General features: G+C 37.0%; 1 protein-coding gene across 9 annotated transcripts in view; it reads left to right on the top strand.

Annotated features, from left to right (window-relative positions):
- LOC113043381 (calcineurin-binding protein cabin-1) overlaps positions 1-19170 on the top strand; it is a 91026-nt gene extending 71856 nt beyond the window's left edge. For 8 of the 9 annotated variants that reach the window (XM_026202724.1, XM_026202723.1, XM_026202722.1 and 5 more), the window contains 4 exons: positions 13892-14177; positions 15636-15779; positions 16426-16610; positions 16817-19170. In XM_026202724.1, coding sequence (XP_026058509.1) covers positions 13892-14177; positions 15636-15779; positions 16426-16610; positions 16817-16960 — 759 coding nt within the window. In that variant the 3' untranslated portion in view covers positions 16961-19170. The remainder of the gene's footprint in view (positions 1-13891; positions 14178-15635; positions 15780-16425; positions 16611-16816) is intronic. The other variant, XM_026202719.1, reaches the window with a different exon arrangement.
- The last annotated feature ends 626 nt before the right edge of the window (positions 19171-19796 follow it).

The following is a 19796-nucleotide window of genomic DNA, read 5'->3' as shown; positions in this document are numbered from 1 at the left end:
AGTGCAGTTTGATGACAACATCGCATGTTGTTTACTTGATTGTTGTTTGCGCCGATAGCTAAGTTAACAAAACAGAGATATTTGAAGCAGTTTTACCCACCGCCTGCTGTTCCAACACACGATCGTGACCCTTTTTCGTTGGGATTGCATTATCCTTAAGAAATAAACGATGTGCAAATCCGGCGTCAAACTGGGCCTTGTAAAACAAGCATCTTCGAAATGCAGGGAACAAACAAAAACACTTGCACAAATCCGTTGATGCTCTGTAAAAATAAACTCCATCCACTGGTCCCTTAATGCTGTTTTTTCTTTGGTAATCTGTGCAGGGTTGTCTTGCCCTGGCAACCAAAAACACACTTCTGTGACATTTAGCGACGCTCTCGCTCTGATCAGTGAATGTCTGTTCACAGCCTCTCTCTGCTCTGCTATACGGGAGCGCGTGCTCTTCCGGTAGAAGTGCCTCAGGACCCATATAAGGAAATTCCGCTCCACCTAACGTCACACAGAGCCATACTCGAAAAAAACTTTCAAATCGTGACAAACCGGAAGGAGTATTTTTGGAACAGAAATACTCCTTCAAACGTACAACTTAATTTTTGAAACTTTGTCCATGTTTAGCATGGGAATCCAACTCTTTAACAGTGTAAAAAACTCAGTATGCATGAAATAGCATTTCACCCCCCCTTTAACAAAAATGGCTTGAACAACTGTATGCACTATTCAAATTAAATAGTCAAATATTAAAACACATATGGTGTGTGACATGGAAATTCTTGGCACATGTGACAAATTATATTAGCCTTTGTTTTTATTTAATGCTAATAAGTTAAGTTAATATGATATGATATATCTATGTTTATTAATATATATTAAAATGTTCTTTTATGTATATATATTTTCTGGTCATATTAAATATTATTATTTTAAAATATTAATCTGTTTGTATATTTAAATGCTTTACATGGACATATGGCACTCCAAACATCCCCAGAGTGTGTTGACTGGGGTTTCTTCAGAGAGACACTCATACAGGTGTGCCTGATGTTCAGCTCTCATTCACTCCTGTATGAGTGCGCTCGCTCTTTTCATCTGTCATTCATTAGTGTGCTGAAACTAGTCTGGGCAAAACATATAAGAGCCCTGTTGTGCGTCTCATCTCTCTCTCTCTCTCTCTCTCTCTCTCTCTCTCTCTCTCTCTCTCTCTCTCTCTCTCTCTCCATGTCTCTCTCTCTCCATGTCTCACCCACTCAGCTGGCCCCCACCTCTTCCCCCGATTCAATCGCTTTCATTTCCCATCACTGTCACTCATTCTATCTGTTCATCTCCTCTGCTGCGTGCTTTGCTCTAATGCGCCATTACTACAATGTTTTCTGTCTGATAACTGACAGGTCGACCATGTTGGTCCACCATTAGTAAGTAAAACACCACTGCAACTATGGATGCACTGTAGAACGCTGCTATTTTTCATCTGCGTCTATATGATTAGACCGGTGTTATAAGATAATATCAGAGCTATTTAACCCAATTTGAATAATAGGTACAAAACAGTTTTACGGTCTTTCCTGCATATTGTGCTGTGTTTTGAGATTAGCGATTGTGTTTGGAACTGAACTGAACTAAATATCACCACAACAGCAAAATTACTATTGTACCAATATAATACTAATAATGTACTAATTAAATGTATTGCTTATTTTAGTTGACAAATTACAAAAAAAAAAGTTTTATTTACTTTTAGTTTTTTTATGATGTTTCACAAAATGTTTTCTCAGTTAAAAAACAAAGTTTGGTTCAGTATTAGAACATGCATACAGGACATTACTCTCTGCTGCTCTTTCCTCTGTGAGCTGCTCACAGCATTAGTAAAGAGTCCCTAAAATTGAACTGTCCTCAGACTGAGGCGGTTTGTTTATTCATCAGGTCTCCCTTCTTTGTTGTCTCGCTCTGAAGCAAGCAGTCAAACAGGAAATGCTGTTGGTGGGAAGCGTGGGTTCATGCATTGGTTTGAGAGAGAGCGAGTGGGCGGTGGGTGTTCATCTCAAATGCTTCAGTGTATGTGATCTACTGCAGAGCGCTAACAAACCTGCTCAAACACCCCAGTCACTGTCACACAAACAGTAATTGCACAATCATAGCACGCTTGTGTATTTTCAGAGGTTTTCCCTGAGGTATCCGATTTGGGACAGCTCTTTTTCTTTTTTTCTTTATTAATTACTCATTAGTCATCTGACTGGCGTTTTTATCCTAAGTGACTTGCAGCACATTTCTTACAGGCATATTCCCCTGGAGCGCAAGATTGAATTATTTACTCAACCTTGTGTTGATCTAAACACATGTATCTTTTTTCTGGAAAACAAAACACATATTTATGCAATTAAAGCTAATTGAGCTCCAGAAAAGACAAAAATCATTCTGTTATTTTTCATAATTCTGTTTCATAACTTTATATATTTTTTAAACTTTACCATTGTACAGTGCTTACATTTTAGAATAAGCTTGACAGAATTGATTGCTTTTGTCTTTATTTCCTATTATATAGGCCTTTCATACTTTATACTTATACTTTTATAATGGCTGTTATTGTTCATTAAAGCTAACATTTAACAAAAATTCACAAAATTCTAAACTCTCATTGGATAATAAGTATTTAAAAAGGGGGGAAATATCATTATGAAATATTTTTTTTCTCTAATACACACTGAAGAATTTTCTTAGTCTTCTTTAATCATATTTACCAAGGGTGTCCATATTTTTGGGCATGACTGTACAGGTGCTGGTCATAGAATTAGAATATCATCAAAAAGTTGATTTATTTCACTAATTCCATTCAAAAAGTGAAACTTGTATATTATATTTATTCATTACACACAGACTGATATATTACAAATGTTTTTTAGAGGTGGGCATAGATTATTTTTTTTAATCTAGATTAATCTCACTGTGATCTTGAAATTAATCTAGGTTAAAATGGCTCATTCGAATTCTGCCGACGGCATTCAGAATATGTGTGTTACCCAAATAAAATAGACAAACAGTAAGTCTTTGAGAAGGGGTTTATCAAGATATGTGGTGCATTAGAAAAGGGGCTCATCTCCTGTTTCCAAAATGCATCACAAAGTGCTTGAAAAAGCTGTAAACTAATTCCACATCGCACAAGGTGCAAACAACATTACTCCTGTTTCACACCAATGTTTAAGTTTTTTTCAAGTTTGTAGGTGTCAAGGTACAGAAACCAAATAATAGCACTGGATAGTCTTCAATGTAAAAATGAAATATACAATCAAACCTACATTTATTCAGACACCTTCAACATTTCTCACATTATTACAGTTTTGCTATATATATAAAAAATTATATCTGGTTTCTGAATAATTTTTAGTTTGACTGTTAAAACTACAAAGAAATTCAGTCAAGAGCAGTGAGTGATTTTCTTTTTCATTTTCTTGGATTAACATTACAGCAGCCAGTAGCTAAATTAGGCGCGTTCACTTTAAGAGAGGATGAACGCATCCAATATAACACACATCCCATTTTTTTCCTCAACTGTTTACTTTCACTTCAGAAATAACTGACAGTTTTTTTTAGCATAATTTCCAAGGTGGATATTTTGACATATTTTGTATGTATTTGTCGGCACAAGAGCAAAAATAAGCAAATTCGATGTTCAAGTGTTTTGAGACGCCTTTCTCTGCGTGAGTCCTGAACACCAAAACACCGTGGGGTTGAATTGGGCTCTTTCACATATTTTTGTTTGCGATTTGCATTTGTTCATTCGGGTGCAGGAGGAACTTCGAGGTGAACTTCGCAGAAGAGAGCTCGGTTCAGTGTCGCTGTCCGTGATACGCAGCTCTCTCTCTCTCGTGCGCACCTAACACACAAGAGAGTAACCAGCTACTCTGTTCAGCTTTTCCGCGTCTTCTGTTTGGATGCTTCAATGTTTAAATCGACAAGCGGTAAGGCTTAAAAACACGTGAATAAGATAAGCTTTCGTGACGATGCGCAGCAGTGGCCCGTCAACTGTCCTGAGAATCTTTTTTAGGCTGGCCTCTGCCAGGCGGTTATATAAAATATCAAGGTGAAAGTCATCATAGCTTGCTTAGTATAGACCCAGCTCCCAACCCAACTTTGAGAATAGATTAACGGCGATATTTTTTTTATCACCCCTTAAGAGTCTCGCGTGAACGCAGCACGTTAACGGCGATAACGGCCCACCACTCGTTTTTTTTCTTTTAATTTTGATGATTATAACTGACAACTAAGGAAAATCCCAAATTCAGTATCTCAGAAAATTAGAATATTGTGAAAAGGTTCAATATTGAAGACACCTCTAATCAGCTAATTAACTCAAAACACCTGCAAAGCCTTTCAATGCTCTATCAGTCTAGTTCTGTAGGATACTGAATTTGGGATTTTCCTTAGTTGTCAGTTATAATCATCAAAATTAAAAGAAATAAACATTTTAAATATATCAGTCTGTGTGTAATGAATGAATATAATATACAAGTTTCACTTTTTGAATGGAATTAGTCAAATGAACTTTTTGATGATATTCTAATTATATGACCAGCACCTGTGTATATATATCAGAGGCAGTCTTAACTTTGATAAAGAGCATCTCTTTGGGTTTGAAACTTTACAGATCCTCTTCATGCACCAAGAGCTTGTAACACTCCAAAGAGAAAGGAACAATTAAAATCACATCATATGACCCCTTTAAAATATGCTGACACTTTTTAATGGGGAGTCTCATACAGGTTTAAAATGATATGAGGGTGAGTAAAAGTCAATGCTTAAACCTATGGTTAGCCACAGTTTTAACTGCTAGGCTCCAACACCCCCTCATCATAAAGCCCATTGCTCCTGAAGCACTTGTGCAGCATCCAGCCGCTTTTACATCTCTGTAATTCCTCAATTGATGTAATTGCTGAAGGTCCATTAACATGTTTGGAATTCATTAACTTGCTGTCAGTGGGTTGCTGTCTCTTTGTGCTGTCTGTTGCTCACTGACTATATAAAGAGTCACTCGTTCGCTCTCTCCATCTGCAGGTGCTTTGAAATTAGTTGTGATTTCAGGCTACAGGAAGGGCATTGGTTTTTAGAGTTTATGAATCGTGAATATGATAAAGCTGTATGTGTGTAGAGAGGCCATGCCTGTCTCTTTTAGGGGTGGTGAAAAAAATTAATTATTGATTAATCGCGAGTATGTTATGGACGAGTATGAATCGATTATAAAATTTTCAAAAATCGATTTTTTTTTTTGCATTATTTTATTTTGTAAAAAATTTTATACCGGGAGTTGAACGTCATGCACGCGCCCAGTTCCAGTTAACAAGCGCGTGTAACGGCAGCCAGAGCAGGTGTGTAAAATGGAAAAACCAGGAACGAGCAACCAACCGATCCACCCAGCTCCATCTGGGCTCAAAGCAAGCGTGTGGATTCATTTTGGTTTTCATGACAGGAGCTCTAAACATGTTAATAAAACGCATGCCGTCTTTCGACATTGCAACACTAAACTGAAGCCAGAAGCGTGGTGGCTGCTTCGCGTTTTCTGTGTCTTTACACACCAGAAGCGTGCCTTCACGCGGCGCTGGCACGCTGCTGCTGCTGTAGGTGACATAGAGGGAGGCCGCCGAAAAACCAGGCTCTTGTCTTCATGGCAACAATATAAACTTTTTTTTTTTTTTACACACCTACTGATAGGACACCGTCAACAGTATTGACGGCAAATAGAGTATGTTTGACAGGTGCAATATTTGAAAATCTATAATATTTTTTTTTAATTACATTTATATCTTAATTTATGCCAACCTATAGACTTTCAAATATCAAAATGTCATGAATTAATATGTATTTGTGTACAAAATGACATATAAACATATTTTCCTAGTATATTTTGCCCTTGAAACGCTTCCGACACGCGTGTAGCGTGAAAAATAGGCGTCGGTTCTATTTCTAGCATGCACGCGTTTTCCGCGCGGCTCGAGCTGCGCCTGACCTGTTAACATGGGAGCCGATTTAAAAACAGACACGCCACGCATCCAGTGTGTCGCCGGCCTCACACCCTCGCCTGCCAACAAGCGCTGAAGTTGCCCGCTGTAGCCCGACTGTTGGGTCGAGTCAGACGGATCACCGCCTTCTTCCACCGCAGCACAACAGCCAATCATGTGCTGGAACAAAAGCAGCCCCTACTCGGTAAGCAAAAGGCTTAAGGTTAATTAAAAGAATAAATTATTTACCTTTGTAATAGAAGTGAATCTATTTTAACGGTTGCATTCATAGCAAGCTTTTTATTAGTTTCTAAATTACTAGTAGGCTATTTAAAAATATAATTCCTTATATAGGCTGCTAGTAATTAGCTTTTATTCTTCTTTTTTAATTTTACCAGAACTGCTTAAACACAAACTTAATACAGATACTCCAACAAGGTGGAATAGTGATGTATTCATTTCTGTGTTCTACAGAACATAAGCTACATACAATTAATTCTGAAGTTATAACTACATGACACAGAAAGTGCTTTGAGTTGTTGTTACTCAATAAAAGAGTTACATAATTCAGTAGCTGACTTTTTTTAATACTGCAATCACTTTGTAGTGTATTTTCGTTTACTGTTGTGAAATGGAAAATCAATAATCTCTAATCGAGAATCGTTAATAATCGAAAATCGACTGTAATCGAATCGGGACTTCAATAATCGTAATCGAATCGGGAAATCAGACAGATTAACCACCCCTAGTCTCTATATCGTCGTGGCACTTGCTCCCGTTGTTCATGAGGAAGATGTTGGCTGTGTGCTAAACCTTGTATTGCACGTTTAATAATAATAATTCCTTACATTTATGTTTAAATATCAAAACGAGGCACGGGTGTTTTTATATGGCTGTATTTCTGAAAGAAGACGTGCATGTTATATGCGTGATAAAGCAGCGTGTGAGCGTACCAGCTCTGCTTTGTTTACAGCTGTTACTGGGGAAACCTCTATTTCTCGCACTTTATGTCTATGCTTTAAAACATCTCCTGCTGGCAAAGAATGAATTAGCATTTTCATTAAGTCCGCCTGATCCACGCAGCAAACATATTTTGTTTGTTATCAAAAAATATCCACTCTAGAGGGACTTGGCTGTTGTTATTGATTCTATTTGGAGTCTACCGGAAGTTAAGTTAGGTCCACAAATGCGCTCACGCGCATTAACGTTTGTTTATGTTGATGCCGTTGAAACAGTCTATAGTGGAGAAAGGTTTTTTTTTTTTTTTTACAATAAAGAAAATAAAAGGTAATTTTAAGAACTGTTCACTGAAGGGTTCTTTGAGGAACCAACTATGGTTCTTCTATGACATCACTGCAAAAAATAAAAATAAAAAACATTACTATAAACCAGGCCTATTCAATTACAGTTCCAAGAGGTCCGGTCTCTACATTTCAGATGTCCGAACAATAAATATATATATATATATATATATATATACAAATATATACACATATATAGGGGCATCAGAGCCAAAGGGCAATGGCATCTTAGAATTATATATATATATATATATATATATATATATATATATATATATATAAACATTTTTTCTTTTAAATAAAATATTTCATTAGTTGAGCCCAATTAGATACGAATATCAAAAGGTAAAATCAGATGTTTTATCAAGATATATTTATTTTTACATTTAGATACATACGTAAGGTAGAAGGTACAGAAAAAGGAGGTTCAGAGTTTTCCTCCTGAGGCCTGGACCATTGTTATATTTTGCTTAAAATAAGTATCTACTAAAAAAAAAATCAAGCACATATTGGTCAAAATCGTCTCATCAGGAGCAGAATAATAACTATTTGAATCATTGTTTCTGTGAAAGTATCGATGTATTTTGCCGCTCGCAGTGTTTCTGCTTCTGTTGTAACAAATATCTGCATTATCTGCAGTTAAAAATGGCACTTTAGTGTCTTTATAGAGAAGCAACGCACACTCAACGGGAATGGCTTGCGTGAAGCACACTTGGCTCCATATAAACATATTAGAGGATATAACTCTGAAAGATCATTAGTCACATGTTTTGAGGAATCATTAATGTCTGCAATACAAACAGTGTGGAAGTTAAATTCTGAAGTTCAATTTACCATACCAGTTCACCAGTAAATCCTATACACACCAAGAACAATACCTTTAATAATAACCATATTAGCATCACAATAATGTTCTGTTTATTATAATCTAAGCTGTAATTACATCTTCTACTGCCTTAAATGCTGAGCTCTTGAAAGCCAGCTGGATTCTGATTGGCCTCTATTGTTCATCAGCTGGAATAAAACATCCTGTAAGTGATTTCAATGATCTTGTCCCTCTGAGTTGTTATTGTTATAACCATGGTTTAGATTTTCAATATATTAGAACGATAATTAAAACTTTATTGTTAAAGTTGTCCTTGGTGTGAATGGGCATTAACTCTTAAGGTATAACAACACTCAGAAAGTAGTTTAATCCATTATTAGTTATCTAGATGCATAGTGTTATGCCAAAAAATACGTTTTTGAGGCTTGACAGAGATTGTGTGAGGGAAAATCATTTCCCAAATGAGGTGTCTGGTCTAGCACAACTCTGACCTGACTAAAATTCATCTCAGAGCCACAATATCTGGTCCTGTGTCAACACGGCAACAAGAATCTGCTCTGAACCGGCACATTTTGACCACAAGGGGGACAAATGGTCACACTGAAGCAGAAGCTAGTCTTCAAACAGTGTTAATGGAGAAGGCATAGAAATGAAGGAATTAATTTTCATTTAATGGTAGGCTTCAGTCACACGTGTAGAGTTATGCTCTATGGAGCACAGGTGGTGCGCTGTTACTATGGAAACACTCCTGCTAGGTACAGCATGCTTTAACATACAAGCAGCACAACCACGTGTTCGGCCGTGTGCTTATATACACATGAGTGTGTGTGCGCTTAAATATGGATCAGCCGCTTAACATACCGAACACAAATGTGTATTAAACACCATAAATGATATAGCAATGAGGCTTTGTTTCAGTTTTGATTTCAGTACACAGACATGTGACTGTGACCTGCAATTTTCATAAGAGGTGGAATTTTGTAATGGCAAATAAACAGACTATTGGGGATCCAAACAAGCAAGTGGCTGATCATCTGATACAGTAATTGTGTAATCTTATGAAAACACAGCAAATATAAAATTAACTGCACTTAAATTATTAATTAACCACAAATCATCTGAAAATATTGAAGGGAAGTCACTTAACTTCATGTCATCACGAAGATCTACAGACAAATAGTTTAACTGTGTGTCGATGTTCTTCTGAATTTCAGAATTCGGAGGTTTAGCACACAGCCAACATCTTCCTCATGAACAACGGGAGCAAGTGCCACGACGATATAGAGACTAGGGGTGGTTAATCTGTCTGATTTCCCGATTCGATTACGATTATTGAAGTCCCGATTCGATTACAGTCGATTTTCGATTATTAACGATTCTCGATTAGAGATTATTGATTTTCCATTTCACAACAGTAAACGAAAATACACTACAAAGTGATTGCAGTATTAAAAAAAGTCAGCTACTGAAGTTAAGTGACTTCCCTTCAATATTTTCAGATGATTTGTGGTTAATTAATAATTTAAGTGCAGTTAATTTTATATTTGCTGTGTTTTCATAAGATTACACAATTACTGTATCAGATGATCAGCCACTTGCTTGTTTGGATCCCCAATAGTCTGTTTATTTGCCATTACAAAATTCCACCTCTTATGAAAATTGCAGGTCACAGTCACATTTCTGTGTACTGAAATCAAAACTGAAACAAAGCCTCATTGCTATATCATTTATGGTGTTTAATACACATTTGTGTTCGATATGTTAAGCGGCTGATCCATATTTAAGCGCACACACTCATGTGCATATAAGCACACGGCCGAACACGTGGTTGTGCTGCTTGTATGTTAAAGCATGCTGTACCTAGCAGGAGTGTTTCCATAGTAACAGCGCACCACCTGTGCTCCATAGAGCATAACTCTACACGTGTGACTGAAGCCTACCATTAAATGAAATTGAATTCCTTCATTTCTATGCCTCCTCCATTAACACTGTTTGAAGACTAGCTTCTGCTTCAGTGTGACCATTTGTCCCCCTTGTGGTCAAAATGTGCCGGTTCAGAGCAGATTCTTGTTGCCGTGTTGACACAGGACCAGATATTGTGGCTCTGAGATGAATTTTAGTCAGGTCAGAGTTGTGCTAGACCAGACACCTCATTTGGGAAATGATTTTCCCTCACACAATCTCTGTCAAGCCTCAAAAACGTATTTTTTGGCATAACACTATGCATCTAGATAACTAATAATGGATTAAACTACTTTCTGAGTGTTGTTATACCTTAAGAGTTAATGCCCATTCACACCAAGGACAACTTTAACAATAAAGTTTTAATTATCGTTCTAATATATTGAAAATCTAAACCATGGTTATAACAATAACAACTCAGAGGGACAAGATCATTGAAATCACTTACAGGATGTTTTATTCCAGCTGATGAACAATAGAGGCCAATCAGAATCCAGCTGGCTTTCAAGAGCTCAGCATTTAAGGCAGTAGAAGATGTAATTACAGCTTAGATTATAATAAACAGAACATTATTGTGATGCTAATACGGTTATTATTAAAGGTATTGTTCTTGGTGTGTATAAGATTTACTGGTGAACTGGTATGGTAAATTGAACTTCAGAATTTAACTTCCACACTGTTTGTATTGCAGACATTAATGATTCCTCAAAACATGTGACTAATGATCTTTCAGAGTTATATCCTCTAATATGTTTATATGGAGCCAAGTGTGCTTCACGCAAGCCATTCCCGTTGAGTGTGCGTTGCTTCTCTATAAAGACACTAAAGTGTCATTTTTAACTGCAGATAATGCAGATATTTGTTACAACAGAAGCAGAAACACTGCGAGCGGCAAAATACATCGATACTTTCACAGAAACAATGATTCAAATAGTTATTATTCTGCTCCTGATGAGACGATTTTGACCAATATGTGCTTGATTTTTTTTTTTAGTAGATACTTATTTTAAGCAAAATATAACAATGGTCCAGGCCTCAGGAGGAAAACTCTGAACCTCCTTTTTCTGTACCTTCTACCTTACGTATGTATCTAAATGTAAAAATAAATATATCTTGATAAAACATCTGATTTTACCTTTTGATATTCGTATCTAATTGGGCTCAACTAATGAAATATTTTATTTAAAAGAAAAAATGTTTATATATATATATATATATATATATATATATATATATATATATATATATATATATAATTCTAAGATGCCATTGCCCTTTGGCTCTGATGCCCCTATATATGTGTATATATTTGTATATATATATATATATATATATATTTATTGTTCGGACATCTGAAATGTAGAGACCGGACCTCTTGGAACTGTAATTGAATAGGCCTGGTTTATAGTAATGTTTTTTATTTTTATTTTTTGCAGTGATGTCATAGAAGAACCATAGTTGGTTCCTCAAAGAACCCTTCAGTGAACAGTTCTTAAAATTACCTTTTATTTTCTTTATTGTAAAAAAAAAAAAAAAACCTTTCTCCACTATAGACTGTTTCAACGGCATCAACATAAACAAACGTTAATGCGCGTGAGCGCATTTGTGGACCTAACTTAACTTCCGGTAGACTCCAAATAGAATCAATAACAACAGCCAAGTCCCTCTAGAGTGGATATTTTTTGATAACAAACAAAATATGTTTGCTGCGTGGATCAGGCGGACTTAATGAAAATGCTAATTCATTCTTTGCCAGCAGGAGATGTTTTAAAGCATAGACATAAAGTGCGAGAAATAGAGGTTTCCCCAGTAACAGCTGTAAACAAAGCAGAGCTGGTACGCTCACACGCTGCTTTATCACGCATATAACATGCACGTCTTCTTTCAGAAATACAGCCATATAAAAACACCCGTGCCTCGTTTTGATATTTAAACATAAATGTAAGGAATTATTATTATTAAACGTGCAATACCTTACGTAACGTTACGTTACTCATGTTTATTTAATGAAGCCTTTTTGAAAATCGATCAGTTTTAAAATTGTGGCGAGTCTCCAAAAATAAATAAATGTATGGGAAACACATCCCGCAGCACAGCCACCTGAGCCCAACTTCAATCTACTCATCACCTTGCCTTTAACTGCGTTTGTAGATGGCACCGCAGCCAGACCGATATACACAACACAGACCGGAAGTTAACTTAGGTCCAGGCGCGTGCGCCCGATGAAACCGTCTATAAAGAGCCTTTAGTGGAGAGGAAAGACTCCATAGTTGTTAAAGGTTCTTCATGGAACAATTAATGATAAATAACCTTTATTTTTAAACGTGTAGAAACCTCATAGTAACCACCTGTATTGCTACAGCTTTCTGGGTTGAGAAACTTACTCACACTTATTTTTACAGAATGTTAAAAAATATCATTGCTATATTGCGAATCATTATTTGACCTGTCACATGATAAATTGTGCAAAACAAATCTCAGATACATTAAAGGAGAGCCCTTCAGAACTTCATAGAAGCACCTGGGGTGATGACTCTTGACTCGGGCTGCTCAGCAGACATCTAACAGCACCCATCAACCACCCAAATCATCTTAGCAACATTATTTTGTTCTAGTATCACACATACAAGCTCCACTCATGTTTTTCTTCTGAAGAAAACTTGAGTTCATTGCTTGCAGCTTCATGAAAGTTTCCATCCTTCCTACTGGCAGCTTCTGAACATTAGTGCACCAAACCAAGATGTGATCCAGTCCAACACCTCTGAGAGAGAGACGAAGAGACAGTGCGTGGTCGTTTGATCAGCGATTGGCTGCGCTTTGGTTTTGTTGCTATGGCAGCTGGTTCTGTTGTGGTGTAGTTTGTTTGTGTGTGTGTCTCGGAGTGCTTCTCTCAAGACACACACACACACACACACACACACACACACACAGGACCCAGAGCCGTTCAGTTTTGTTCACCTGCTCACTTGCTTTTCTGCTGAGCGTCTTCTGAATCGTCCGTCTTGATAGAGGGCACTGGGCAGGGCAAAACCAAACCCTAGTTCACAGGTAGGTCTCACGGAAGCAGCTGATTGGATGCTCAGATCTGTAGCATGAGCTTTTGATTGGATATTTGCTCAACAAGTGTGTTTCCTGCTTGTTTATTGGGTGTTTTAGTGTATTTGCTGCTATACCAGTTCTAAGAGTTAAAATGCTGGATTGGTTTATAATGTGTGTTTTTTTTAACTAGTATGCAAAAGCATGACCTCATTTAAAAATGAAACTAATTGAAGGAAATGTGTTAATTCAACAAGGATGCATTCATTTGTGTCAATAAATGCAATCAAGGTCACAGTAAAAAAAAAAAAAAAAATAAAAAAAATAAACTTGAATGATATTTTTAAAGATCTTTATTTTTAAATAAATGCTGTTTTATGGAGCTTTGAACAGAATCTTGAAAAATAATAATGTATCATGGTTTCCACAAATATATTAAGCAGCAAAAACTGAAAAAAAACTGAAAAAAGCATTGATCATTATAAAAAAAATGTGTTTCTTGAACAGCAAATCTGCACATTATACTGAATTCTGAAGGATCATGTGACACTGAAGACTGGAGTAATGACATTTATCACAGGAATACATGACACTTTATTCAAACAGAAAACAGTTATATTTGTTTGATTTTTAAGGGTTATTTATAATGAGTTGTGTCTTATTGACCATAATAGAAGTAAAGAGCAGAACTTATTTCAATCTTTGCTTCTGTCAATTTAAAGTATTGAAAGCGATGACGTCAACTCATGGCTCAGTTTTCTGTCCCATCTGTCTCTCAGAGCTCCAGTGATGCACCCAGCACTCCCAAGTTTAGTAAAGACCAGCGAGACTTCTTCTTCCCCGCATCTTTCTCCACGCCGTGCCTCCACACGCACACGTACCCAGCACCGATGCAGGACGGGGAGGCCAAGCTGAGCAAGAGCCCTCGAGCGCTTCTCATACAGACACAGACACACAGCACTCCAACACAGATCTACTGCCCGCCCTCCAGCCAACCCGACCAATCACAGCAGCAGAAAACACCCAGCCAGCCAATAGCAAGCATGGCCTTCGTGCCTCACACAGGTACAGCATCTATAGGCTTTATTATTGCCTTTAAATGATTAAAATGATTTTTACACATGAATATACTTTGCATAACACTTGTCATACTTCATGGTGTACTATACACTGCATACTGTGCAATTTCTAGTACACCATGATTTAGTCCAGCTTAAATTAGTGCACATGTCAGCTCTCCAATTATGATTTCCGAAATACACTACTATTCAAAAGTTTGGAAAGAATTGATCTATTTTATTCAGCAAGGATGCATGAAATTGATCAACAGTGACAAACACATTTAAAATGTTTCCACAAAAATAATAACTGTTTGCAGCATGGATGATGATAGTAAGAAATGTTTCTCGAGCAGTAAATCATCGTATTAGATTGATCATGTGACACTGAAGACTGGAGTAATGATGCTGGAAATTCAGGAAAAGATTACATTTTAGAATATGTTCAACTAGAAAACAGTTCTTTTAAATTGCAATAATATTATTGTCGAGAGCATTGCATTGTGGTATTATTCCATGAAGTGCTCCGTATACTACACATTTTGGCAAAGCTAGTAGCATACTACACATTTTGGCAAAGCTAGTAGGTCATGTGGGTGTTGTATGCATACTGAAAAATTGCGGGCTATGCACAGTACACTGCATACTAAATGAAAGTAGTTTGGTAGTACCTGTTTATTATTTTATACACACACTTTTTAGTAGATGCTGGTTTAGTTGAAACTCCGCATGTGTCCAGCAGAGGGCGTGTTTGTTCATGAAATTGTACATTCTGTTTATAATTTAAACTTTATGTAACCACTGCATGCTGGGAATCAACATGCAGCTTATAACTTCAACAAACTAATTTTCCTTACTATTAGAGCATGTTGTGTCTGTCCTGACTTTATCTAAGATACACACTCTGGTGTTAAACGAGTGTGTTCGCTGTGTCTAGTTTAAGCTGATGTGTTCATGCTCATGCTTCATGCTCAGTTGCTAAGGAAACAAGGATGAAGTGCCCAAGTACATGATTGTGTTAAGTGTGCATGTATACGGCTGAAAGGCCCTGTGTGTGTGTGTGTGTGTGTGTGTGTCCTTGAGGCCAAATGAAAGTGCATGCACTACTACTACATAATCACATTTGTGTAACATGCAGTCACAGTTTATATCATATAAACCTCACTTTTTATTCTGACACTTGAGTGAAATCTGAAAAATAGATGCAGATATTATAATTGTCTTTCATTATATGTATTAGTGTTGATATGCATCAATGTTGGTATTTTGTAGTTATCTTAAAATATTAATCTGTGCTATAATAGTTTGTACTGTGAATAACTATAAAATAACACTGATATGCATAATATAATTGATGCATTAAACCTGGTTTGAATGTGGCCTTGCATTCAGATTTGACGGCCTAAACTCTGTGTTCACTCACTAATGGCACGTGTCTCTGATGTGTGTGTGTGTGTGTGTGTAGAGGACCGAGAGGAGCCGGTCACTGAGGGTCTGCTGTACCGTCAGCAGGAGTCCCATCTGTGCCAGCAGATGAAGATGACCACCGTCTCTCAGATTCCCAGCACACAGGAGTGGGCCGCTCACGAGCCCCCGTCCTGCTCAACAGGTAACGTCTGCTCACATTTGAGACGTGATGCAATGAGCACTTTAATTCAGCAAGGATGCCTTAACTTGGATGCAAAGGTTGCAGTAAAGACATTCATAGTGTTACAAAATGCTGCACTGAATGATTTTTCCATTGATGTGTAGTTTGTTAGGATCAGACAATATTTGGCAGAGATACAACTATTTGAAAATATGGAAACTGAGGGTACAAATAAATCTAAATACTGAGAAATTCGCCTTTAAAGTTGTCAGAATGATTCATTAGCAATGCATATTACTAATCAAAAATACATTTTTTATATATTTACAGCAGAAAATTTACAAAATATCTTCATGAAACATGATCTTTATTTAATATCCTAATGGTATTTGGCATAAAAGAAAAATCGATAATTTTGACCCATACAGTGTATTTTTTGGCTATTGCTACAAATTTACCCCAGCGACTTAAGACTGCTTTTGTGCTCCAGGGACACAAATATATTATTGTGAATATACATATTTGATATTTAAATATAAATAATGCAATAATTATATAACACCTACTTATTCTCTATTTAAATGTTTCACATTTTTAGAATAATAATAAAGCCATCTAAACTAAGAAATTACTTTGTGTGTGTGTGTGTTTCGATGATTGTTTACAGAAAGTGACCAGTCAAAGCAGGGAGATGCGAGTCGCATCCGGTCCAGAATTCCTCCCAACATGCCCAAACTGGTGATCCCCTCCACAGTCACTAAATTCCCGCCGGAGATAACGGTCACGCCCCCCACGCCCACCCTGCTCTCCCCGAAAGGTAGCATCTCTGAAGAAACCAAACAAAAACTCAAGGTTGGTATTTTTACGTCACCGATATTCATTCCTATTTCAGAGTAAAGCAGATAAGCTCTTTGCAATCTTGAGGCATCAACAGATACAGCGACTCGAAACATATTTGAACACTTTTGAAATGTGAGATTTAAAATATTTTTGGGGAGCCAATGTGGATCCATCAGATGCTCTTTTAAAATGTCCTCTTTGTCTGGTTTTCCCATCAGAATGTGATCCTGTCCTCTCAGTCGGCAGCTAACGTGAAGAAAGACACTCTCGCTCAGCCCGCTTTAGAGGTGCAAGAGACATCGAGTCAGGAGTCCTCTTTTGAAAGCGAGTCGGATGAAGAAGATGACTACATGGACATTTGAACTCTCAAGCTGAGCTCTGAAGCTAAATCTTCTTTTGTAATCTTGTAGCTGCAGCTAATTGTTGACGTTTTTTTTTGTCTTCGTCCAGTTTTTTTGAATAGCGCGATTTATCCGCTGAATGCACGATTTTCAGCGAAAGGGCTTTTTCCTACCCTGCCACTTGTGTCCTGTTGGTTATGCTCCTCTGCTGCTAAGCATGGACTGGGTTATGATGTCGTTCTGCTGTTTTTTGTTGTCGTTGTGCGCAATCCTGCAAAGTGCCATTTTTACTCCTGCAGTTCTCACGGCTAAACCACAGTGGAGTCATGCAAAGTCGGTACAAAATCATTTCCCTAAGGATGGATTATGTAATATCGACAGTTTGTGTAATGCAATTTACTCCCTCAAGAGTTTCCTGGGCATTAAATCCACCACGACTTTGTTTACAGATCTACGAGGAAATGAATTGCGCTTGACGTTTGGTCAGTTCAAGCAGTGTAAAATAAACTTGAGTCATATCAACACCCGGTTTCAGTGGCATTGCAACCAAACGTGGAATATCACCTCGAGACGTCAGCATGCAAACGTGCCCGTTCTTTAACAGCCGTGTGGACCTGTGTCTCTGTTTTCCTGCGTGTGCTTCGAGCTCTGCTGCTTACACGAACAGTGCACATGGAGCATCATGCTTGATCAGCTGTCCATGCTTTAACTAATGGCGTTTTAAAGGGAAGTTCTACAAACGTATGATTCTTCACAGCACCACACAATTTCTATTTAAATACTTATTTTATCGGTAATCTGTTGGTTGTGAAAATAGCAAACTTTATTTTGAGTATTTAAGCCGCCAAGTTCCATTTCAGTTCAGATCATTTTTGACCTGATTTCATGTTTTCATTTGTAGCTTTATTACATTTCCATCTGAGGATTATAAACGGCAGCAGCTGAAAGGGTGAAGCATGTCAGCCTCGTCACCAGCGCTGAGGAGATGTGATAATTATTCACATCACAATTGAAATGTGAATGTGATCTATCTAGCTACAGAAGAATTGACCTGATGTTTGTTTTTGTTCTTTTTTTCAAGGATTACGTCAATATGAAAAAATGTGAAAAGGCTTAAAAATGGTGCTGGTCTCTTATTTTTGGGAAAGACGTTCACCCCAAATTTGGCTGTTCTTTAAACATTTACTTCCATTTTATTTTAACACAAAAGGAGAAATTTCGCAGAACGTTCATGCTGCTCTTTTCCTTACAATGATAGTGGATGGAGACCAGAGGCTGCCAGGATCCAAAAATGGAAAAAAGCACCAAAATAATAATGCGTATGGCATTGTACGCTGTATTCCAAGTCATTAGATACTTTTGCGAGAGGAACAGACTCAAATGTACGTAGTTATTTTCGCTCATTGACATTTGTTATAATATTGCATTTTGGTATGTTTTTTACTCTAGCCTTTGGTCACTTCACATTCAGTGTATGGGAAATAGAAGCATGAATATCTTGCAAAACATCTCCTTTTGGAGTTTATAATAATAAGATTGTAAGAAAATGAAGACAGAAACTTACTTTATGGCTAAACTGTCCCTTTAACCAAAGTAAAGTGCCCAGACATTAGTTATACTGAGGTTATGTTCTTGACATGTGGCATTGTGTTTCAGTTTGTAGTAGCACTGCTTTATCTTGGAGCATTAAGAGCATGTCTGACCGGACATTGGTGATTTTTTTCTGGTCATGGTGCTGGTCATGTTTCCCCACCAGATCATTTCCAGTTCTGTTATTTAATAAACTTAGACGGAGGAATGTTTTTTACTGAACGTTTTCTATTTGTAGATGGATAAATAGTTACCAGTATTTTTTGGAGTGCAGAATTTTTCAATATAAGACGAAAAGACTTTGAAGGGATGAAATGAATCGATGCAATGAGCATGTGCGACCAAACTACCTGTAAACTGATAAAGAGATGTTTCTATTTTTTGCTCTTTGTAAAATAATATTTAGTTTGTTGTTGTCTTTTGTATGCGGTCTCCTATGCTTGTTAAGAATGTAAGACGCCGGCAGAGATGGATACATCCTCTGGTCTCTACAGATGTGAGGATTTTTGTGCTATTTGGAAATTTATGAGGTATTACTGTCCTCAAGCTTTTTTTTTCTTTTTCTGAGAAGTTTGATATTTCTGACTTGCTGCATTGATGATATCACAAAACCAAAAATACACTTACACATTTTTACCTGATCTTTGTTGTTTGTTTTGTGAGATTACAAAGAGCCTATGAAATCACAATTAGAGTTTTAACTACCCATGAACATGAAATGCCAGTTCACTCTATTTCATGAATTATTGTAGATATTCTGAACAATTCAAGTATACATTTATAAAATCAATTTAATTTTTACACTTTTAATCAAAATGTAATAAGGGAATCTTCTGGTGAAATGACAGTCCAGGACTTTTCCAGTCATTTAATCAGTTGAAACCCCATCCTTTTCCACTGCAAGCTCATATTCAGATCTGCTTCCATCCAAACAACATCCAGTGGACTGAACCAAGTCCTGATCTTCGTTTCTTTATTTTTCCGTGATCTCTTTTAGAAGTACGTCACAAACTGGAAAAAATGTTTTTCAACACTTGTGTTTCTTCTATTACAGTGACTTTAAACATAGTCAAAATTTACTTTAATGTAAAAAAGAGCATTGATGATTCATCCTGCACTACACAGATTTGTGTCCAACCAGTGGCTGGATACATAAACCACTTAGACTAGACTTAGTCTAGAGTTGGTTGTAACTTTCTAAAGACGGTTACATAAACTATATTGAAAATGAGGCTGTACCCTTTAGTCAGAATAGTTCAGTCTAATG

The sequence above is a fragment of the Carassius auratus genome, chromosome 25 (genome assembly GCF_003368295.1).
Source record: "Carassius auratus strain Wakin chromosome 25, ASM336829v1, whole genome shotgun sequence".
Classification (NCBI taxonomy): domain Eukaryota; kingdom Metazoa; phylum Chordata; class Actinopteri; order Cypriniformes; family Cyprinidae; genus Carassius; species Carassius auratus.
Note: the sequence above shows the minus strand (reverse complement) of the source record. Positions and strands in the feature narration are given on the sequence as shown.